Below are 25,495 nucleotides of genomic sequence, written 5' to 3' on the forward strand. Positions count from 1 at the left end.
AGACAAAATTGGATCCAAAATTCAGGGGTCCGTTTGTGATATCGGAGGTCCTGGAAGGAAACCGATATACCTTGAAAACACTGGATGGGAAAAGGTCATACAAGTACAGTCATGACAGGTTAAGGAAAATGCCGGATAGTTGCATTCCTGCGGAGTTGGATGTCTGTTGTGATGACGAGAACAGTGACCATGGCGATGTGAGTACCCCGATCCCAGAGGATCGTAGAATTATATAAGCCCAGGTGCGGCCATGGGACGGAGTTCAGTGCGGTCAGGCACTGGAAGTGACGATGTCACGAAGCTGGGAGCCGGTTTAGTACCGACAGCGACAATGTCACGAGGTTGGAGCTGGTCTAGTACCGACAGCGACAATGTCACGGATTTGGAGCTGGTCTAGTACCGACAGCGACGATGTCACGAAGCTGGAGCTGGTCTAGTACCGACAGTGACAATGTCACGAGGCTGGAGGCGGTCTATTGTTGACAGCGATCGTGTTACGAAGCTGGTTATGTAACGAACTTTGAGAGTATGTGCGATTCGAAGGATGAGACCCATTTGGGTGTGAAATCGAGAATGGTCCGTCATGTCATTACGACCCGACTGAAAGCACGCAGAATGCAACTGGCACTTTGAATGCTAATCACAATGATACTGATCTTGTTTCCTTTTGTTTTGTTGACGAAGGTACACCCGAGGACGTGTGATAGTCAGGATGGCCGTGTCGGAGATGAAAGGAAAGCCGAAGCCCTTCCTTGGAAATTTTGGGAACATCCTCTAGTACCTTAGCCTAGATTTTATTATAGTTGTAATTGCTTAAGATTTGTAATAAGCGAGATTGGGTTCGAGGTGACAATCGGTCGCTGAACGTAGCCACGGTCACGGGATGGATGTTTTATCTAACGGAGGTCTGGAGTGGTTGTATGTGTTTTCCGAGAAATGTGGTTGTGGCGGCATGCGGCCTCGAGAGCGGGCCGAGCCACGTGTGATATTGCCTCGGAGGTGCCGATGCAATGGGACATACATTGTATTAGTAATCAAAACTCCAGGCAGAAACTGCCTAGCAACGGCGTTTGGAACCTTCTCGATGCTTCCAAACGGGTATAGAAAACAAAATGCAATCGTACAGGGAGAAAAATCTCCACGAGGCTGGCATTCTTGCGATTGCCTTGGAGAGTGATACATCGAGCATCTTCGACGATCGCATTTGCGTCTAAGTTAGTTTCGCTTAGTAAGGAGTTATCCCGGTGACCGTGGATTCGTTTGAACTCAAACATTGCTAATAGTATTATTTAATTTAATTATTCGTAGATCGTGTTATTCATTAGGCTTAGTGTTTGTTAGACTTATTATTGGTTGTACTTATTATTTGTTAAGCTTAGTGATAGACCTGTATATAGGTGTAAATAAAATCTCGGCTTTGTGAAACGATGGCTAGTCCACATGAAGAGTCGTCGCGCGCCCAAAATTCGAATCGTGATCCGACATATATATATATGCTATTGAGTATTACAGAAGTATCATATCCTGAAGTTTCTTATTGTACACATATATTGTGTCATAAAGCGTGTACAATTCTTTCTCATACTTTTGGTCATTCGTTTCCTGCATTTTCATTTATTTTTTTATTTTTCAGGGTACGTATATCCCATTTGTACGAAAGAGCCCCTAGGAAAGAGCAACTTCGTCGGCTATAACCCCCTTGTTGCTGGATGGGGAGCGTTAAGATATAGTAAGTGATATCAATTTTATAATAAAATTAAACAGTTCCAGTCTTAAATATCTTTCTTATTTTCTTCGTAGGACGACCACGACGTAATGCATTAATGGAAGTACAAATGCCAGTGATTAAGAACGCCGAATGCAAAATAGCTTATTCCAAATTTCCTAATGCACCTGATATCACTGATGGTATAATACGCGCCGAACATGCTCAAGGTGGAGAGGATTCTTGTACGGTAATTAAGTTACAGAGTTACTACAAACTATACGGTATCTGAAGACACGTCAATTCGAATTAACATCAAATCGACGTCTTAAACATTAAAAATAATAGATAAACACGATTTAATAGTTTTGCCCACTTCTCACACCTCATTATGGTATTTAATCTAATTTCCTTCTAATCTTAGTTTTGCTCAAAATACATATAACATGTACATTATAAATTGGAGTATTTCAATACACAAATCAATAGAAGATTATTACTGTATATAAGTATAATTTCAATACAATTCGATGGATATATTTCAGTATCTTTGATTAAAAATTTAACGATCCTTTCAGGCTGACCGCGGCGGACCACTGCTGATACAACATGAATTAACATGGTATTTAATAGGTATTGTGTCTTATGCTTATAAGTGCGGCACAGCTGGGTGTCCCAGCGTTTACACTAGGGTCGCATCGTACCTTGACTTCATTCTCCAAGCGATGCAATAATATGACATTACTGTTCCATAAATATCATTGTGTAAAAAACGTAAAGTTGGATTTTCTTATTGTGGAGATAAGAAACAGCTCAAATTTACATTGTTTTGTACGTTACAAATTATAGGCTTAAAATGTACGAAATGTAACTTTGAAACGACACTAATTTTTTACGCACGATAAACCTCCACGACTTAGGTATGTAAAGATGATAAACGTATATTAATTCTATTAATTTGGTAATAATAAACCAACTTTCTGAGAAGTTCTGTAAATTTCGTTTCTGTTGTATCAAGAGAATAATGGAATATTCCACTTAGATCGTATACTTCTTGTATGTACATACAAAATTTTCCGGCTAATCTAAAACACTTCATAAGATAGAGAGCTTCTGGAAATTCGGACACAGAGAGTACATAAAATACAAGATAAGTCTCGTGTCTTTCAAAATTATTTTTTATTCGCTAAAAACGTCCTGTGTATTCATGCAATCACATGCAACCTCGAAACTTCACTTATTTTTTATCACTTTCCAATTCAATACACTGTTTCTGCATTTTTGACTATATGTAAGAGAAATTTCCATTCAGCCAAAGGTGTCCTTACAGATTATAGATTCCTATACGACTCTCGGTAAAAATTTATCCGCACTCCAGATAGTTAAAACTTCTGTCGACCGTATTGATCCATCTGCACTCTTCGTATGACGTCAATATCTGTTCAGTGCTGCTGCGTAGGTTTCATTGTGTTACGTCAATTCGTTTGTGACCGTTGCGCGAGTAATGGCGCTTTGCAATGGTGATTTGCAGGAAAACAGTGCAGGATGCTGTGATTCGTTTCTTGTGGTCGGAGGTTATGTTTGATGCCTATATTTATCAAAGATTTAATGCACATTATGGAGAAAGTGTTTTGTCACGAAGTGTGTTTGAATGGGCACAAAAGTTCAAAGAAGATCGCACAAGTGTTATGAAAAAACAGCTGGACGCCCGTCCACATCCACGATGACAACATTGAACGTGCTATCTATGGAATAGACGAGTGACACTGGATAATGTGGCAAATCATTTGCAAATCAGCCACGGCTCTGCTTATGCAATAGTGCACGACAGATTTGGGTTTTAAAAAGTTTGTGCGAGATGGATGCCGAAAAAGCTGATGAAAAGGTGAAGACGACGATGCATTCGTGGTTCGCAGCTCAGCCCAAAACATTTTTTAACGAGAAAATACGAAGGTCCTTCAGCAAATGGACAAAGTGTATACAGAAATTGAGTGATTATGTCAAAAAATGATGTATGTCTTTTTTGACAATTGCTTAAAATAAATTCTACACCGACAGAGCGGGTAACTTTTTACTCACCCTCGTAAGACACTTAAATTTCCAATCTATTATGATGAATAAAAGAGCTTATACTATTAAATCTAATTGTATTTTGTTGCATGAGAGTACACGTGTATATGATGTACATTACCTTTATATCCCCTTGAACGCTTCAATATTGCGCATATATACTATATTTTGTGCAGCTTCTATAAAATTTTGTATGTTTGTTTAGGCTGTTAATCCAGAGGCTGGAGTACAAAGAAGTGGCACAATGATGTGGGCTGATGACATTTATAATTATCAAGGAATCACCCCTACATTCGCTCAGGTATATATCGTTGACTATAATGTATTTAACATATATGATTGTTAGAATATTAATAATTAATTTTTAATTCTATCAGAATTTTAATGAAACTGTCCCTTGGGAAGGAAGAACTGATACCTTGATATCACGGTTTGTACATCCTATATGTACGACAAATTTTAGAACATTATATAACGAAGAACCAGATCGTCGTGGCCATGTGATGTGAATAAAAGGACTTGAATTTGATGATATTTTTATAATGTTAGATAACATAACTAAGTATCTTCACAGTAAGATAGGATGACATGGTTTACATGATCTTAATGTTGTTCACTTGAGTGATGATATTATAAGGAAAAGTGTAATATCACAGGTAGGATGATTCATAATTTAGAACTACTAACTCATGTATGTATTAAAAATTAAAGAAATATATTAAATTTTATAGGATATTTATGTTTAGTAACCAGTAATTCAGAGATTGGTATTCATGGTTACTATAACGAGGCTGTAGAAACGCACCCTTTCTTCTTTGCAAATGGTCCTGTATTTATGTCTAAGCCGAAACTGGAACCTCTGAATAATTTAGATTTATTCTTGTTATTTTCTAAAATACTTATCTACAGTATACCATAAGGAATGATACCGTATCGCACCTAATCAAGTGCCTTAAGAAACATCAACAGGATATCACAGTAATCCCTTATCGACTGATATGTAAGTAAAAGTTATGTGTCATTGTTATACACAGTTATGTGTTAGTGTTATACACAGTTATTTATCATTTTCTATTAATTCAGTTGTAGCCACTACAATATCTATGACACTGGTAGTAATTATAAGAACAATAATGATGTTCTATAAGAGGAAATGATGATTAGGAGCAAAAAGTTACAGGTAAGTCAAAGTATATGTTATTTGCCATTTGAAAAGAAAGTTACTAACTTAGAATTTTTTGATAAATAATAATTGTGCAAAATATATTGGATTTCAAATTTGTCAAAAATTGAAATTTAAGAAGCATTGTAATAATATAACATTAATATTTTGATTTTTCAGGAGATATCATGAGGTGGATGGATAATATGTAAAAAATATTAAGCAGTATATGAATTTACATATTGCGTAGAGATAACAAAATGAATTTTAAAAAATGTCGACATGGTAATAACAAATAGCATCATGACAAAGAATATGTAAACACAGTTTCATTTTTTATAAATAAAAATTTGTTGTTCCAGATTTTGAAATATAGTGAAACGTTTAATTAGTATCTTAATATCTTTAAATAATTATTATTTTAGAATCAATTGTAATTGTATCATACGTACTTTTGAATTCGTGCAAGAACATATGTAATTTTGAAGTAGTTATTATTAGGAAATTGTTAGACGCGAACAGTATGCGAAAAGTTAGTATGCAGTGTAATAATTATCAATCAAAACACAAGAATTAAATTCTTGAGGAAAAAATTTCCGGAATTTCTTATTTACATGATTATAAAGAAATCCATAATAAAAAGGAGCTGCTTTCTAATACTTCTCTTCCTTGTAATGCCTACGTTAATAATAACGAGGTTCGACTTTTTGTTTTTAGAGGGATACTGGAAAATTTGAAAGTACAGTACCATTGGGAAGAAAATCACGATATTGAAAACGATATTTGCAAGTAAATTTCCAAAAAATCTGTTTTCAAATTTTCGCTTTCTATTTCACGTTAAAAGAAAGGGCTGCCTTCTTTCTCTGCAAGACAAAACAAACATTCTGAATCTCGTATCAATGAATGATGTCAATAAGTTATTTTTCTTTTCAGATTGAACAATATTCCAGATTTATTCATAATTTCATACTACGCGAAGAATAGACTTTCATAGGTATATAAAGGAAATATTAAGTATAGGAAAACTCTTTTTCGTTGTAGGTGACATATGCTTCACGGTTGAACACATGTATTTTTGAACACACATAAATGAAAAAGTACTCTTATGGAGAGAAAGAATTGATACCTTCGATTGACATTAGATAATGTATATAAACTTATGAACAATCACTATCAGTTTGTATTTTAGGTGCACACGCAGATTTGTTGGAGTTCTTATAAAATGTACTTCCTGTACGAACGTTTTATTCTTTCAAATTTTACGATACTATGTCTCATATAATAACTATATGGATTAAACGTAATATAAATGATCCGAAAATAGACTCGAACGACATTAATTGTCTTTCTATTTATACCAATATCGAAAATACAAGTAAAGCTGGAGCAATAGTATGCAAGAATGGACTATTTATTATTTTAAACCAAATCATAGCATATTCAGAATGCACAGTATTATCATGAAATGTAAATGAATCAGTTGTAAACGAACGATTTTACTGTAAAATCATTGCCTCCTTTTTTTTCATCTGAAATATAGCAGCAATGAGTACATTCTTTTAATATATAATAAAACGAGATATCTTTATAAAGTTACATATGTCATCACTGGTAACTGTTATCTCGTATGACACCAAATATACCGTTAGTATGGAATGATATTTTTATGAAGATGTACTTTAATGATAGATTTTATGAATGAAACGTTATATAAGAAAAATTATCTCTTGTTATTCTATGAAGTGTAGTAGCTAATGAAGATTAATTTTACGAAGTATTAGAGCAAAAGAGAATTAAAAAATTAAAAAGATCTAAATAAGATTGTTCGTGTGGCTTAATTATCTCAATTCTGGTACACCACTTGTTACATTCTAACTAATTAGCGCTAAACAATAACTTGCAAATATTAAAGATATTAACACCTTAATATTAACACCTAAAGGTTTTCAGGAAATTTTATAATATTTGATTATTGTATATCTAGTCATTGATTGATAAAATTTCTTGTATAAGCATAGATCGAGGTTGACGTCATACGCAGATTGCATATCATTGACAGGTATCGTTTTAATTTATTTTATGGCTAGAATCATTTGAATATTATACGAATAATTATTTCCATTCGAACGATTAATAAATCACGTACCTATAAAAGATATATTATGAAAAAGACGTGACGAAACAAAAAAATATTGGAAATTCCGTTGTCATTAGATCAATTATTTTTGCAATGATTTTTATTTCCATGTAATTACATATGAAATGGGTAATTCATTAACATCTCCTCGAATCGAATATAATTCGTTACACTTCACAACGATTCAAATAATGGACGGGAAATATATAATAAGTTTCCTGTCCTTGCGTTAAAATAGTACTGTACAAATCAGATGATACAGGAAATACCCAAAAAACCCAATTACATCCACATTGCATGACAGCACACTTGCAATGGATTTTTGTGATTTCAATGTCACAGACAATGACACAACTAATCAGAACACGTTCGAGGCTATAGACATTGAAATTACCGCGTGTTTAATACGTTTAAAGCATAAATCTAAATTTCACGCGATTATTTCTTTGTACATTGTGAAACTCTTAAATTATCTTAATCGAATAAATAATCCTAATGTAATAAAACATCTTGAAATAGACCTAGATATCTGAAACAGAAACTCGAAGGATAAGAAATCCTAAAAGGTACTAATCCTAAAATAACAAACTCCTAAATAATAAACAAGTGATAAAACCTGTTATAAATAATAAACCTTACCTGGAACAATCAAATCCTAACTAATCGAAAATAAAATAAGGCAAGCAATTCTTAATCTTTCAAGTAATTTTTCCGAAAACACAGAAAGATAGAGAAATTAAAAAGACGCAGCACAAATTGCAGCACAATGAAAGTTTCAGAGCGATGAATACGATCGTATTAAACTAAATAATTTTCAAAAGTGAAATTACACTGAAACGTATATCGATGATATTTGTCATTTCTACGATCTGTTTCGCTTGATCGTGCTTCTTTTCTGATGTAAATTCAATTTATGATACGAACTAAGTTTCCTTTATTATTATTAGTCCTGCGTCTTTTTAATTCGTCACTTCTTTTATTTCAGAACAATGACGGGCTCCAAGATGTTGTTCGGATGTTTGGCGTTAATTGCTTTTCTTCATCCATTAGTTCACGTTTGTACTTCGAGTAGTACAGCTCAAGGTTTGTACTTCGAGTTGTCTTTTTCCATGCACTTCAAATTCCAATACGATCTGGTCACGTGGCCTTCGTACAATTTCGAAATTTTACCTGTTTGGTAATCGTCAATGAAAAAAGAAGTTATGCGTGACCTCAACACATTGAAACAATTTTTATGATTTTTTATTTGCCGGTTGGTCAGCAAGTTAATGGAAAAATTTCACTTAACTATTCGCGTTAATTTCTTCGGTTTAGCTTTTGGGAAATGCTTCGTTAGCTTCGGGAATATTCCAACGATTCGTTTTACGTACAAAATAAGCATGATAAATATTACATCACGGTAATGAAAACTATTGGCGTGATACCTAAGAGAAAGATGCAGAGACATTCTTAGAATTTCTAATGACACCTTTATAGATTTCTCGTTTAATATCGCTACTACATTTGAATCACTTTTACCTAACGGTGTCACATAGTCTCGTTGGAAATTTGTCAAATTCCTTAAAATGATCACTGAAAATTTTCCTAAATTTCCAAGAATTTATTTATCACGAGGTAAAGAAAATGTGTATTAGAAAGATGAGATCGAAGGTTTACCATTTTTTCAATTATGGCGAACGCAATATGTAATCAATGAAAATTTTATATTTTCACGTTGAAAGTTTCTTCAGATAATTATTATCCAGATGATGACTAACTCTTACGAATTAATGCGTGTCTGTAGGATAATCCGGTAGACTTGATCCGCTTTTTATATCGAAAGTTGAGCAATCGGTGACGCGTTCTTATACACCGAACCGCGAAAAGCAAAATTTCATATGATCTCACCAATTTCGGATGTCAGTCAAATCAGTCAAATCAGTCAAATAATAAGTTCGCGTTAATATACACGTTCGATTTTTGAAAAGCTTGTTCAATTTAATAAGAGTCTTGGTAACAGGCTTATGTTTTTAGACCTAATTGGTTGTTTTCATTTACAAGTACCTCGTGTTAAAGTACTCATAAAATGACATTAAAATCAGAAAACTAATAACTGAAAGATTATCATTTTTCCTCTGTGGTAGTTTACATATAACATAATGCAACTAACATGTCACGATTAATGCAAAATAGATAAATTACTAATATAGACATTTTTTTAGTAATTTGTATAATCGTGAAACGAATTGGACTTTCTAAAGGCAAATATTAAAGGAAACATGGAATTGATGCCAAATCTATCACAAATATTATTTATACTACTTATTTGCGCAGTTTGAAGCGAATCAAATTGATGAAGGTTTCTTTGTTACATGTTAATTTACATTTTAAAAGACATAACAGGCACGCTAATTAGTTTGCTTAAGATACTTTCGAGATACCAAGTTAGACGCGTTTCCATGAAATCATATCAATTTTACGATGATATTTTTCTATCAAGCATGCAATTATAACCGTATCGTTGATTAGTGCATACAATTATCCATGTACATTCGTCTTTCCGAGTACGGCGCTTCAATATTGCTAATTTCAAATTCGTACATTAATGTTCGTAAATGCTTGAAAATGCTATATAACTGTATCAGCTTCTGTTAAAAACATTTTATAGTAAAATCTCTATAAATTTGTAATATTTTTTAGACAATTTGAATTCATTATATTATACATCATACATTCTAGTCATTTCTAATTAAGTTACTTTTGCGATGTTTAATTACATTTTATGTATATTCTTATAACTCTCTCTGTTACGGCGCGTACGATGGTCCGTGCGCCGTCTGAAACTTTATACTATATACTGATCTACTACATACTATATCCTATAAACTGAATCCTTTGACGTAATCTTAATTGCTTGAAGGAATCTCTAACCCTGTAAGTGTTTTCGGTTTATGGATGGTCCTTAGAACAATGCTTAGGTTTATTGCGCACTCTTACAAATAACGGAGAAAGCGGGTAGTTATTTTTCCAATAAACAATGTCACCCACGAGCCACGTTGGTAGGAGGCTTCCTCCTCCTATCTTCATTCATTAACGTTGGCTATAATCAATGGGCACCCTCACTTTCCTAACGAAAAGTGTGAACAACGAATCCGCGTTCTTCGTTCAGAAAGTACACCCACACAGAGATTTCCTCTCGTGGCGGCACACGAGAACGCAAATCTCACCACTCGAAACCAACTAGTGTCGGACGACGGCAGCGCAGTGGTTAGCGCCATAGAGTACAAACGTTCGGATCCCGGGTTCAAATCCCGGCGCCTCGTACTTTTCCAAAGTCCGATTTTTCTTCCACGACATCTAAATAAGAAGGAAATACAGCAGTACTACACCCCGGCAAGCGACATCTATAGCCAGCAGCCTACAATTATCACGGATATATGAAGGAAGACGGAGAAAAAGAAGAAAAAAGTGTGTTTCGTCCAGAGCCTGCTAGTGGACTCATCGGTAAGGCTTACCTAGCAGGCCCATGCCTTAGACACAATGGAAGGAGGGGGAAACAAAGCTATGTACATGGCAGAGACATTGAAGACGGATTCCTCCCTCCCACGGCCGGACACTGTATCCAAGGCCGGTCGGATCTCCTACCCTCTCTTGCGACGTATTCCAGTGGAGCGGCCCCACTCTTAATCTAGTTTGGTGGGAAAGGTTCGCGTACACACCGTGTGTAAGAACTATTAAAAACCACACAGTGTATCGCGACTACCTTTCTACTACTTAACCCAAGTCCTATATTATCAGTCTTAGGTCCGAGGCGGCTCCTGTCACGTAAAGTTGGTACTTGGGTGGTAGTAAGAAGGCTGAGTCGTAACCCAACTACTTATTATTTTCCTTTATAAAACTTTATTATAAACACTTACAAAATAACACCGAACCGGAGAATAGGGGTTGTATGAGTACAGCAACTAGAAGAGGAACAAGAACTGCCCGAGCTGGGTGAAGTCTCGGTTTATATACGTTTTGGTTGTTGAGGGGATAGGTGTAGGTTATGATGTAGAAATGTGTCCGAAGGTCAGGGGTCCATATCCTATCTCTGATGTGGACTTTGGTGCATCACAGCCTTGGTGTATGCTATGATGATAAAGTGGTGATGTATCCAAAAGTGCCCAAAGGTCGGGGGTCCATATCCTATCCCTGATGTGGACTAAGGTGCGTCACAGTCTTGGTGTATGCTATGATGATAAGGTGGTGATGTGTCCAAAAGTGTCCGAAGGTCGGGTGTCGATGTATTATCACTGATGTAGGTTGAGATGTGATTGATGTCACATACCCCCCTCTTTAGATTGATTTTGGTCCTCCAAAATCTTAGTGTTTCCTCAGTATGGAGCGATGGAATTGGACTCTGACTGGCTCGACTTGTACTTGTTCTTCTTCGTCGTGGTATATGCTTTTGCTATTTCAACCTGTGAAGGTTGTTGGCTGGTTAAATTTCGACTACGATTAATAGGGATAATTTGCTAAGTTTGACGAAATGCCGCAGTATCACGTGTTGAATCTTTTGTAGACTTTCTAACAGCCTGTGATATAGAATGAGTTAGTGGTCTTTGAGTAATGGTTTTATACTATCTTGTTGTTTCTTTATAGTTTGATTGTTATCCAGTTGTTCCTTTGATACTTGCATTTCTTTGTTTTGTTTAGCAACTTCTAAAGCCTTTTCAGCATCTACAACTGGTCCTTTTTCCATGCATGTAATTTCTTCTTCAACCAGTACAACTGTGCTTTCCTCTATAGTTCGTGTTTTTGTGTCATTTAAACTTTTCAATTCAATTTCCACAGTATCTGGAGCTTTAGATACCGACTGATTGTCATCTTCTGCATTTTCAATGCCCCAATCATCAAAGATATCCTGAATGACACTTCTTTTGTTAGTTATGCGCACTTTATCTGCTTCACTTATAGATTTATTCCTTCCTTCTGTATTAGCAACATGTATAAGTACGACAATTTTATTATGAATAATTTTCTTTTCTACATTAATTTTATATGAACTATCAAAAGATCAATCTTGCCATTTCCATTTGTTGTTTCTTGTTATTCTTTTCTTTAATATCAATGTCATCTGCAGTTTCTAGATCACTAATTACTCCTGAGGTAATAGGAGTTATAGAATCGTTTCTTGTCTTTGTATGATTTAATATGTCATAATTGTATTTCTGGCTACAATTTTCAGAAACTTCTTGGGCCACAATTTCTGTTGAAATTACTTCTATAATTGTTCCATCACTTTCTCGTGCTTAACCTATCGAATTAAATTCTTCATTTACAATTTCAGCGTTCTTCATTCCTTTTTGTTCTGCAGAAACATTTTTGTTTCTTCATTGGAATTTACAACAGCATCCTTTTCATGTACAGTTAAAACAATATTTTCTTCTGTACTTTCATTCATATCATTAATATATAGTAGTTTCTACAGTCAGTACCATTACTTCTGAACTACTATCAACTAGTTTAGACAAATCTGTGTCTGTATCCGTTATGTGTTCTCTTTACCTTTATTATGCACACGTTTTCCTTTTGCTCTCAATTTTTCGATCATCTTGTGCTGTTCTATATATTGTGTTCTTATGTTCTTCGCATATAAATCCTGTCGATTGATTTTATCTTTCAGTTGAGGTACATGTTTAATTCTTTACCTTTTTTTTTTTTTATGGATTTCTTGATAATCTTTTAGAAGTTGCTCGTTATATTTGGAAAGCTTTCTCACTTCGTCTTCAGCTGTTTCCTAACGGGATTTTTCTTCTTCAAGTTTTTCTGTAATCATTTTTTCTAAACTTCTCCATTTATTCTGTTCTTCTTCGAGTAATTCATTACGTTTCGGTATCTGGCTATCTTTTCCTTTAAAACATTTAATTTTATCAGAGAGTTCTCCTATTTTCAAACTTGCTTCATTTAAGGTAACTTTATGAATTTCCGATTGATGCTTTAACATTTGATGTAAGTCTTCTATTGCTGTTTCACGTTCTTTCAACTGTTCATTAAATTCGTTGTTTAGCATATCCACTCGAGAAATTTCGAGTTCTTGAGCATCGTTTCTTCTTTTAGAAATTTGGCTTATTTTCTCTCGCCTGCTGCTACATGTTGCTGTCATTTTATCAACTTCTTTCTTCTTTTTTTTCTTTTTTTTTTTTTGAACTTAAAATCTTGATTTAAGGTTTGTGTTTCACTATATGATTTATTATTATTAACTAGTTCAACATTATTCTCAGTAGATTTTTTTTCGCGTGATTTTTATACTTATTTAAATAGTTTAACATGAGCAAATGCATCGTACGTTAGATATACCATTTTTAATAAATTGTCGCCTTTACAACTCGAGTTACCTCTGAACGAGTCGCATGATTGATCAATAAGCCATGAGTAATTATGCAAATTCAGTTTTTTTTCATCTATCTATCTGAATATTATAACAAAGACTTTACATTGAATATTTTATTAAAATTGTAAGTTTTTCATAAACGCTTCAAAATCCACAGTCTATTGATCAACTCCTCTATCCTTTCTCTTTCTCCTCACTAAAATAGATAAATTCCTAATGTAGTTTGTGGATAATATTTTTTTTTTTCTAAAGCAAATCACATTTATCATCTGATATATTTTTTGAAATAATTTCTGTCTGTACATTTTCTTCTTTTTCCTTACTCCTCTTTCTCTTTCTAATGAATTCTTTTTATTCCGTAAAATAGTTTTTGTATAATTTTGTTAAGTGCAATCCTTATTTCTGATAACTTAGTTTTATTAGATAATTCTTCTGAATCTTCTACTACATCTTCCATATCATTTTGAGTGCGGATTCTACCTTCAGTAAATTTAATATCTTGAACCGTATCATTAATTTCAATAGCTCTTTCGGTATCAAGTAAATCGCACTTATTATTTAATATACCTTTTGAATTGACTTCTGTCTCTGCAGTTTCTTCTTTTGTATCTTCTTCGAGTTTTCTTTGTTCTTCTAATCCACACTTCTCATTTTGTAGGATCTTCCTTGTATCTTCATCTTTTTTAACTTCGACTTTATCCGATCTCCTAGGTCTGCCTCTATGTTTCGCTTCATCAGTTGCTATTACACCCGTTACTGCATTATCATTTTCTAGAGATTTATACCTATCGCTATCACTAGCTGTGTTCGTTAAAAGAACTTCCCTTCGTTGACGAGTATCAGTTGTTTCGTTTTCACTATCTGAAATTGATTTTTGTTTAACACCTCTTTTTTCTTCTTTGGCAAATTTATTTTCTACATTTTCCGATGCCTTTTGTTTATTAATTATTTCAGACTAATTGGTGTCACACGGTCAACGGGACGAACTCTCCATCTAACAAAGGCATTAAGTAATCCTATAGCTCTCCTTAAAAGAAAGATTTGTAGCGGCACATGGCAGTAAACATTCCAACGGTTTCTGTCCCGTAGCTCGCCACACGCAGATCCTATTCTCCGGGCAGGATGTTTACCAGATGTCGACGCGTCTCCACAGTACGTGATCGGCTAGCCCGAGGACCGTCATAAACACTAATATCTAGTTACCTAAAATCCTTCAACAGATACACAGTCTTTGTCCCAGTTACGGGAAGACAGGAGAGACCTATTTTTCCACGAACGACGTCTCCCACTAGCAACCCTCCCTCAAGGGCGGCTAGCATCCTTTTCTAACTACCGATATGGAGATTGGCCAATTAGCAGCAACGTCAATTTCCCTTACTTTCCGAACGTAGGATGTCCCCGACGAATCCGATGATCTCGTGTCCTTAGACACACCCCGTCATATTTTTCCTCTGGGGTATCACCGGGTCGGAAAGTGTCTCTCTCTCTTGCAGTCTCATCGACAAAAAAGGATTAACTCCTTACGGTCAGCGAATATTAACACAGAATCCGACTTAGATTTTTTGCGAGTGCGTACGACTACCGTCCCGTTGCCCGCGGATTCGTTATTAAACCTAGGATCATTGTCATTAGTCTCTCGAGTATCTAATAACCACGGTTACTTGTCCGGTTCTATGGTAATCGTATTTGCACTAGTCAATGTCTTCTCTATTGCATAACGACAACGTGTAACCCAAACGAAGATTCGTTTCACGCCCCTAACCCTAATTCTAATGTAAACCCGACGTATATATATATATATAAATAAATAAATAATTATAAATTAATATTACCTATTATTAATAATAATTTAATTATATATCTCAAGATAATAAAATATTTATAATTTATATTAATTTTTATATATAAATACTTAATTATATATAATGCATTTTTTCAATTTAAAGTTAAAATATTTATATTTATATTTTAATTTTTTTATAAAATTAAATATATGTATAAAGATTTTAAAATTAATATATTTAAAATTAATAATTATATATTAATATATACTTATATACAAGATAATTCAATTTTTATCAATTTTATTAAAAAATTTTATTTTATTACGTTAAATATTTATAAATTATTTTAATTTAATTATCTAATTAAATTATTATTAATTAATTATAATAGCAATATTTATAATAGTATTGTTAATTTTTTATTTTTATATTTTAAAATATATATATAATGTACGTATCCATTATGTATTTCCAATGTACGTACAGCAGATACTCACAGGAAAAACCAACGAGACTAATAATAAAATCAACGAATTAGAAAAAAAGAGCTATAGACAAATATCTTATAATATACCGTGGCATAATCTGCAATTTATTATAAAATAATTGATCCGAGCAGTATCAATTATAAAAGAAGATGGCTGAATATGATAGACACTGTCGAATACTAATCAAATATAATCATTTAGTTAATCTTTAAGATTTAAGTTAAGATACATCTTTGAGGAATCAATAAGTCTTTCGCTAATAGCCTAATAGATCTCTTGATAGATCAAACGAAGAAATACCTAACCGCGATTACAGCCAATTGGTACATATTATTCGATACATAATTAATATTTGTATCACGTACAGCGATGCAAGTGGTATTGAAGAAAATAGCCATTTTATGTTACAACTATAACAAGTAAATTTACTCGTTTAACTTGAGAGGAATTAAAAAGGTACCTGACTTTTAAATAAGCATTAAATAAGAAATTTAAATATCGCAGACGGTGATGTAGGTGTTATTCAAGAAAAGAGAACATTTTATTTTGTAATTAGCACGAGTAAATGAACGAATATCGATAATATAATATAATGATTAATATGAATTTTATCTGGCTGATTATTTAAATACCATAACATATTTCACAGTAACGTCATCGACTGCCGTTAGGCTCTTTTCCCTTTTTGTTCAAACTAATTGATAGTCGAAAACTAGTATCAAGGAGGTGTGAATTTAGTCTTAGTTTGTAGAAACTATTAAAATGATAAAAATGGATACCGTATTAAATCGTCGAAGGCGCCAATTTACGATGAAAATTAAGAAATTGTTCAATTTGATTTTGTTATCATGGAAAACCCGTCCTTCGCTATGTCAAGAGATCGTTAACGTTTGATTGACATCTCGACACCTTGTCAAGATATATAAGGAACGCGGAAGTCGCGCGCGAGCTCTTTCGTGCCTGAAATTCCGGACAGTGAACATCCAAGAAGAATTTAAATATAAGGTAAATAAAAAAAAATATCAAATAACAACATTGTAACTAGTAATTTATAACGTCTAAGCCATTAATTTACAATACTTGAGAAATTAATTTATAATATTTAAGCTATTAATTTATAACATTTAAGCCATTAATATATAACATATAAGCAATTAATTTATAACGTCTAAACTATTAATTTATAACATTTGTTGAGATATGTATAATTTTCTGTGTTGGACTGGGTTAAATGTGTAGTAGAGATACTTGTATGTGAATATCAGCGTGTGGATGTATGTGTGTGCGCGGCGTCTTGAAAACAGATGAATGTAAACTGTTCAGTCGGTTAACAGTCGGGTATAGAAGAAAGTGCTGAGACGCGTGCAAGTGTGTATCGATGAATATATAAGAAATCGTCCATGAAATAAATATATTACTATTTTAAAATTAATCCTCAGTATAAATTTAGTGTTCTTATAACATTATTTCGACTTCAAAGATCCACAATTCTCAACAACATTTGTGCTATTAATTTATAACATTTAAGTTATTAATTTACAACATCTAAGCCATTAATTTACAACATTTGAACTGTTATTTTATACATTTAAGTTATTAATTTATAACATTTAGGCTATTAATTTACAACATCTTAGCCATTAATTTACAATATTTGAACTATTATTTTATACATTTAAGCCATTAATTTATAACATTTGAACTATTCATTTATAACATTTAAGCCATTAATTTATAACATTTAAGCTATTAATTTTCAACATCTAAGCCAATAATGTACAACATTTAAACTGTTATTTTATACATTTAAACTAATAATTTATAACATTTAAGCTATTCATTTATACCTTCTAAGCCATTAATTTATAACATTTAAGCCATTAATCTAAAACAATTACATCATTAATTCTTAACAGTTATACCAATAATTTATAACAACATTTTCCCATTAATTCAATGTAATTATGCTCTTAATTTATAACAGTTGTACCCTTAATCGGAAGTAACTCTACATTCATTGATTTTAATCAATACCATAAATTCGTAGTGAGTGAATTAAAGATTTATTTTGCTTTATTTTATTAACGAAATCTATCAAGTCTTTGAAGTGCTATTTCATTTCCATATAGCATTATATTTTAACTCTGAATACAGTATTCAATTTTCAATTTCACTATTTCGTATAAAATCTGTGGTAACACAGAGTGTCGATGTATGTGTCACGTAAAATAACAAAATAAAAAAGGAATTTGAGGTAAAAAATAAAAAAAGAAAACTTTATTTTTTTCTAACATCAATACACTTTACAATCTACTTCCGAACTCTAGGCGTGACTTTCTAAGACTGACTCTTATGATTTTACTTTCGATCGGATCCGATTACTTTCTTTTGTCATCCCTCAACATCCCCACCGTCCATGCATTTGCTAGGCGTCCGCGATCGTTGCCACGTGCTCTTTCTTCTAGAACCTTCGGTGGAAGGACCGTTGAGATGTTGATGGTTCATTAGTCACTTCAGCGATATACATTGTCGCCGAGTGCTTTATCTCTATCGTCAGTCCGTCGGATTGAAGTATGCCGGTCGTGACATATGTAACGATATATGGTATAACGTTATAACGTATTACTTTACGTGATATAACTTTATAACGTATTACGTTATATGTTATAACGTTATAACGTTATAACGTAATACGTTATATGATATGACGGTATAACGTATTATGTTATATGGTATGACGTTATAACTTATTACGTTATATGGGATGACGTTATAACGTATTACGTTATATGGGACGACCTGTTTCTGTCTGGAGATTGATTCCTAATACAACGTGTGTCCCATTATATCAGCATCTCTAAAGTACAATTCTATGTGATTTCTAGGGAGAACAATACAACAATACAAAAGAAATTTTGGGTGTTTGGGCGTTAATTTTAGTTTCTATACATTTTTTTCCTTTAGGAATACCTGCACTTTATCATTTATGGAAGTTTTGTTAACAGAAACGAAAAATTTAGAAAAGATATGTATAATCAAGGAATCTCAGGATAGCACACTTAGACTGCAGATTTTTCTGTATGCAAAAGTAAGTCAAAGGAAGAGGATGAAGTTTTCTTGTATAAGGCTTTGTTTCTGCTTGAGCTAGCTTACAATGAAATACGTTCAGTGTGACAGAGTATCGACAACTATTTCAAACTTTAGCTTTAAATACAAAAAGTTTACGCGCAAAAATAAGCTGAAGAACAGAAAAATGTTTTTTTTCTTGTTTGACGTCTTATTCTGTCTGGCGGTATGGAATTATTCTGGAAAAGCCTGTATATGTACAGAGTATATAAAAAATACACTTATTTGACCGGGCCACCCTAATTCTACAACTCTGGATGATACAGTTTTACAAACGTCTACTCATCGCGAGGACCAACTTGCCAACTTTTCAAAATAAGCTATGAGTCGCAATTGAACCGTTTTCTGGAGAAATGACGTTGAAATTTCATTGGGTCTTACATCGAGATTATTCGCAACAAGTTTATATTTCGCAGTCAGGTAGAAAGTAAGCAATGTGACATCAACGAGAAAACAACAAGTTTTCGTTAGCAGGTGGGATAGCCCGTGATAAACAGAATGGAGCAATCAGCGTGATTTCACATTATTACAGAATTATCTACTGCGTGAAAAAAGACTTTCAAACAAAAATTCTGATTTTATTAGCTTTCTTTTAGAATAAATAGAAAATAAAATTTGTAAATAACAATTAATCTCATTATTTTAAATAATATATCTAAACTTATTGAAATTGCAAATAATTTATTTCTGTCTTTTAACATTTAAACAATTATTTAAATGAAAATTTATTTAATAGTGCCCAGTATTGCGCGCAACACATTTTTGGAACAACGAACAATTCGATAGTCGGTAATAGAGATAGATGGCAAAATAATTGGATTTATTGATAAAATGAGGATTAAATTGATTAAAAAAAGTAAATTGATTAAAATGTATACAAATCCTACATATACAAGAGTAATATCTTGCACATCATGGTATCCAAATATACTTTCCCAGTAAAGTTCCATTTGATCCTCGTGCTAAGTAGCATACGGTGCCAGCAAACGTCAATTTTTACAAAATTTTGCGTGAATCAATCGATCCAGAGGTTCCGATCCTCCGAAATCACGCTAGTGGACACTTATACGCCCTGACACTTTTTATACATGCTGTACATAAAAATATATGTATCGAAACTGTTGTTATTTCTATACTCAGAGGTAAGATCAGAGTAGTTAGTATTTTATTGAATGGATAAATCTATTACACCGTTCTGAGCCAAAAAAAAGCCTTTATTGCACACGCTTACAAAAACTAGGGATAAAAACAAAAAAGCATCTTAAGCCTATCGATTAAATCTATCGATTGTAACTAGCATCATCCTCTAGTTACTATTTCTTATCACTAACGCATCTGCATATGGATGGCGAGCACGAACTCACGTTGTCATTTTCAACAGAAACTTTGATACAAAGTACGCAGATTTGTGTATAAATACATTACGGTTGAAAAATTGTTGAATATTTACTACTGTATCTGTTATACTTGATCGTTAACACCTATTTTTTTCGCCTGTCTAACTTACTATCCTCAAAACGTTATCAGATTATACATTTTGTTCGGCTGATAAAATGGAATTTCTTGGAATTTAGAGCTCCCTTTACATTCACTTGTTATTGTACGAGTATTTTGCTCGTTCACCAGCCGTTCACTCATTTTATTTTGCAATCGTGACAATTTGATGCTGCTTCTCCACTCTGTATAACGTGTTACCTACAAACACCGATATGTATATAATCTGATGCATTAATTACTATACGATACACCATGAGGACGTTAATACACGCAAAACGAAATAGATAAACAGTATCTGCTAAAATTATAGCTATAATATATAATATAATATATGATATAATATAATATAATATATTTCTGTTACAGTCGACTTCTCCAAAAGTCAAAAGCTTGTCTTGTTATTGGCACGTACCGTAAACACTCGACTAATTGCGTATTTCTTAAAGCTATATTTCTCCTCTTTACAACTTTTTTACGAGATTAGTTTGAAATCAGCCCAATTGATAAACCATTTCAATTTTCAATCTCCTATATTCAAAATTTATTATAATCAATTCTATTTTAGTTTTTGCTATCAAAGGAACATAAATTGGAAGTTGAAACAAAAAACATGGGTTCTAATTAAATATTACTATCTGCTTCTATTCTTAATCGTTACGAATTATTTATACATTATTACCAATTATCAATTGTTTATTATACATTGCTCGTTGCATTCACCCTATTACCCCTACACTTCCGTATCATCAACCATATTGCTATCTTCGAATAATTTTCCTCAAACGCAAAATCTCCCACACACCTAACCTTTTAATTTCAAAGCTAATTAATTCACGGACATCTTCGATCTTTAACAAGCGTGTATCCTACCAATGATTAGCAGTTACTCTTCATTAATTCATTAATTCATTGATTCAATCTGTAACGTTTCGAGTATGTACATCGCATGTCGTATCATTGTATCGGTATTGTATCTGTTGATTCGAAAGATAGCTGGTTACTCAGGTGGCTAAATTGATCTCGCCATAGACGAAACTTATTTGTGTATCCATCTATGTATATATAAAAGATATACACAAGCAAACAGATAAGGCAATCGAGAATCAATGGATTCAATAGCCGGTAAATATTTACAAAAAAAGGAGATACCGCCGATTTTGACATTTTTTAAATATTTTGTTAATGTTATCAGTTTGAGTAAGATTTTATTCGAGGATTGCCGTTCATTAAAAAGTTAATATCAAAAAAGTTCAATGAGTCATTTGCATTTAAGAGAGTGTACTTAGTCAGATTCTTAGTAAACACTTATCCAACAGCCGATCGTTTAGTAATTTTCGATTCGATTATTCGTGTTCGTTTTTTCGTGTTCGATAACGTTTTGCAGAAGAAGATTCGATTCAATGTTTGTAATATGTCGTGTATACAATTTTAATAATTACATTCGATAATTGCACAAAAATCGGGACTGAAACGTTACAATTATGGAGACGTAGGAACGACTCTATTCCTCAAAATTGACAACGCGAATGAAAGAGAAAGAGAGCCTCGTTAAAGACTGGCGATAAGTTGAAAGATTCTTATTTGCGATTTTTGATCAATGAAATTTTTGCTAATATGTTTCTCGCGTTTTACTGGTTAAAATGACACCAAACACGATAAAATTTGGAACATATTTGCTTACTTAATAATTGATAATTAAATATTATTCATATTATATCATGTTTGATCTTATTTTAGTCGGGGAAATCCTACAAATGCGTTAGTGGAAATTTAATTTTAAAAAGCCTAAAATAAGGCAATTTTCAGTTTTGAATGATTACTCGGACACATTGTCTCAACGATAACTGATAATATTGGATCATGTTACACTGCTCGATCGCAATGGACCGCCAAATTTCCGCGATACCTCAGGGAAATCTGTCCTTCTCAAAGTGGACACGACGGCTGTGTAACTACGTAGAGGACTTTTTCGTGCAATTATCGAATGTTTGTACTAACCGTTTAATTTTTTGTTCCAAAATTCTTATTCTTTATATTAGATGAATAATTCAAATATCTCACTGTGAAGTACCCGTGTTATTATTGATTGGTGTTTTGTAATTATATTAAACAACGAATACTGAATAACGAAGTATTTTTCGGTTAAGGATTTCTTTCGTTATTCATAATTAATAATTATTATACATAGCAATTTCGACAAAGTAACGAAGATGTAGAGTCGAATTCGAGTACGATAAGTAGTCACAGAAAATTTATCTTTTCTCCAATTGATTGCGTCTCCTAGTTTAATGGTGTTTTATAAACGGGCCGCTTATCTTGAAAATGGTAAATCCATTTTCCTTTGTTTCGGAATATTGAAACATTACGTTCGATTGGACTATTTTACTACGTTTTATGACCTTGAGTGACCTTAAATGACCGCGATATTTAAATCCGTCTTCAAAAGAGCAACAATGGGACAAATAGGTATTCAAAACTACACGGCTACACTTAAAAGAAAAAACGAAGCCTATTAAAGTGTTCTTTAAAACTCGTAAACGCGTCCATCTGAGAAAAACTTTTTCCATCGCGTAATAGCCTCCTCGAAACCAAACAACTTTTGTTTCAAACATTTCCCTGCGTCTCAAAAAATTGAAAGAATTATTCAGGTGGTTTGCTGTTGAAGACTCAGCCTGTATATCCCCAAAATTCCATGTAGTTCTGATTGTTAGGCAAACTGACATTGTAATCTAACACGAGTCAACCTCATCAAGGGGCGAGAGGGAGGGGGTGTCAATAGACTAAACACAGAAGTATTCGCCTCTATATGTACCTCTATTCGCTATTTTGAACATGAACAGAAAGATAACAGTACGGCGTGGGTGAGAAAAGCATTAAGAATTTTGATCCAGCATTTTTTAATCTCTTTATTGTGACATGAAAACTATGGAAAAAGTAATTTAAAAAAGCGACCAGATATCAATGACCTACGAAAAAGATAAAATTCATCCGGACAGAAAGAAGGAAGAAAACTATTTAACGTTTCATCAGAGAAAAAGAATCGAGGAAAAGGCTTGGTTATTGATCTTGTGAGACAGGAACGTCATAAATGCTAGTATAGGTAATCTTGCAGAAGTTGTTAAGAATCTTTATCGTAGTTTGGTATGAAAAATATCGAATAATTTGGATTTCGAATCACATACAAATTAAGATGCAGGGGAGAGTCGCACAGTACCTTGTGCTAGAGTTGATAAAAATGAAAATTTACAAAGTGACTTTATAGCACAAATGGAACTTGATAAAAGTAGGAAAATTAATTTTATGAAATTCAATAATACGAATTGACGAATTAACAATGTGCAAGAATAGTAATGTCGGAATTTGTAGGAAACGAAAAATTGTCGTCCAGTACCGATCAATTATTTAATTATTTGATCTTTTGCTCTAAATGGTTAATAATGTTTTAAAAAGTCCTCTAGATGTCAGTATACATAATCTTATTCAAATTTGATTTTTATGTATATCGTATGGAAAATACTTAATATTTTCTTGATCTGCGCATTCGACGTGTGCCCAGACTTCACATTCGTCGTTTTTGAAACATTGAAAGCTTCAGTGACCTGTCTTTGGGCCATTTTATTTTTGAAGAGTAGCTTCGAAGCCCCATTCATGTTCTCCTCTGACCATTTCTCTCTTTTCTGTTTTGGACTTTCAGACATTTTTCTATGGAAAAGGTAGAAGAAAAATTAAACGGACACCTTCTAATTTAGTCTCAGTTGCCAAAATATTGAACTTACAGGTAAAAGAAATTCGGTCTATGACTAAATCATCGGTATTGGACGACAAATACGTTGAACAAATACGTTTTAGATTATAATGTATATAATATACAGAGGAAATTATAAAAGTGGGGCAAATAACTGGTAATTACACTTAATAAATTAGATATAGTATACATTAAAAAAAATTTTACTTACCTGAAAAACAACATGTCAACTCTAGAAAATAATTTTTAATTTTCGAAATATCAATGTATATGTTTGACATATCAGATCAATATGGCTCCGAAATATGTTACACGGAATTGTTCATTTTCATTTGTTTGTTCCAATAAAAGCGTTAATATCTGGTGAAAAATCCTATGTATTTAGAAATTAACAGAAATGTTAAGTGAGCTGTTATTTTGCCCGCATTGTATTTCTTACATGTAATGCCTGTTACACGTTTTATCTTTAAAATAGCAAACTCATTATTTACTCGAGATTTATTCCTAGCGCACAAATATTTTTCAATAGAGCGATGCAAAGTTTTACTGTATCTCGGATCATCACAAGTTAATCAAAATCTTGAAGATTCGATTTCACCTGCTCAAAGTGACTTTTGCAGGCAAAAGAAATTGTTCCTCGGGTACTTTAATATTTTTTACTAAATTTCATCAAAAATAGAATTTTATTTGCTAATAGAAGATAACTATGTTTTGGTACTCCTACAGAACAATATCACGACATTCGCTAAAATTACAAATATTGTACAGTATATTCACTGCAAGGCTAATTGAAATAGCTTGTAATCCAACATATAAGAATGCTACTTGCAAAGTATCTTTGCTAGTAACAGTTTAAAGTAGAGAGATATTCCTAAAAAATCATATATTTTATACATATATGTACGTAGTATATACAGTGAATATAACTATCTTTCTGAATTTATAAAATAACAGTATATAATAATAAATAATAATAATAATATAATATAATAATAATAAAAAAATAATATAATAATAAATAAAAATAACATAATAATAATAAATTTATAGAATAACAATATTCCAATATTTATATTTTTCCTTGTTGCAATTTTGTAAACCGTCAAAGCGTTTACAACAGAAATTCCCAGAAGGAATTGAATGCCAAGTTTTCTGTACCATTTGATTCCTTTTCTAATTGTGGTGGCATAAGAAACCATTTGATCGGAATAATCTATACCACACTTTCCTTCGTTATATTCGACAACAGCTAGCGGTTTTAATGTAGCGAACAAGCGAAACGAAAGATCATTCTTGAGACCACCACTTGAGCGATTCGCATTACTAAAATATCGATAGGAGCACCTAGCAGAGAACGCTTGGTACTGCTGTACGCGTGGCCTGACGCAGATTTTTTTGAAAACACGCGTGGCAGTCAATGTGTTAATAA

The 25,495-nt window shown here is 32.9% G+C and overlaps 1 protein-coding gene, 1 long non-coding RNA gene and 1 pseudogene across 3 annotated transcripts; all 3 read left to right on the forward strand.

Annotated features, from left to right (window-relative positions):
* The window catches only part of LOC117162091 (venom serine protease Bi-VSP pseudogene), a 34,180-nt pseudogene extending 32,364 nt beyond the window's left edge, over window positions 1–1,816 (forward strand).
* On the forward strand, window positions 1,616–2,614 carry LOC143304529 (venom serine protease Bi-VSP-like). Its single transcript, XM_076627005.1, has 3 exons — window positions 1,616–1,729; window positions 1,801–1,955; window positions 2,284–2,614. The coding sequence occupies exons 2-3, from the start codon at window positions 1,824–1,826 to the stop codon at window positions 2,437–2,439; spliced, it is 288 nt and encodes a 95-aa protein (XP_076483120.1). The 5' UTR covers window positions 1,616–1,729; window positions 1,801–1,823; the 3' UTR covers window positions 2,440–2,614.
* Window positions 2,615–3,985: 1,371 nt separating this feature from the next.
* On the forward strand, window positions 3,986–6,694 carry LOC143304556 (uncharacterized). Of its 2 annotated transcripts, XR_013061224.1 has the most exons (6): window positions 3,986–4,076; window positions 4,153–4,431; window positions 4,507–4,775; window positions 4,859–4,955; window positions 5,118–5,222; window positions 5,300–6,693. It is a non-coding gene; the product is annotated as an uncharacterized LOC143304556 (long non-coding RNA). The 2 variants fall into 2 exon arrangements; XR_013061223.1 differs by having other exon boundaries at window positions 5,118–6,694.
* Window positions 6,695–25,495: the final 18,801 nt, after the last annotated feature.

Source organism: Bombus vancouverensis, unplaced genomic scaffold (genome assembly GCF_051014615.1).
Source record: "Bombus vancouverensis nearcticus unplaced genomic scaffold, iyBomVanc1_principal scaffold0039, whole genome shotgun sequence".
Lineage (NCBI taxonomy): Eukaryota > Metazoa > Arthropoda > Insecta > Hymenoptera > Apidae > Bombus > Bombus vancouverensis.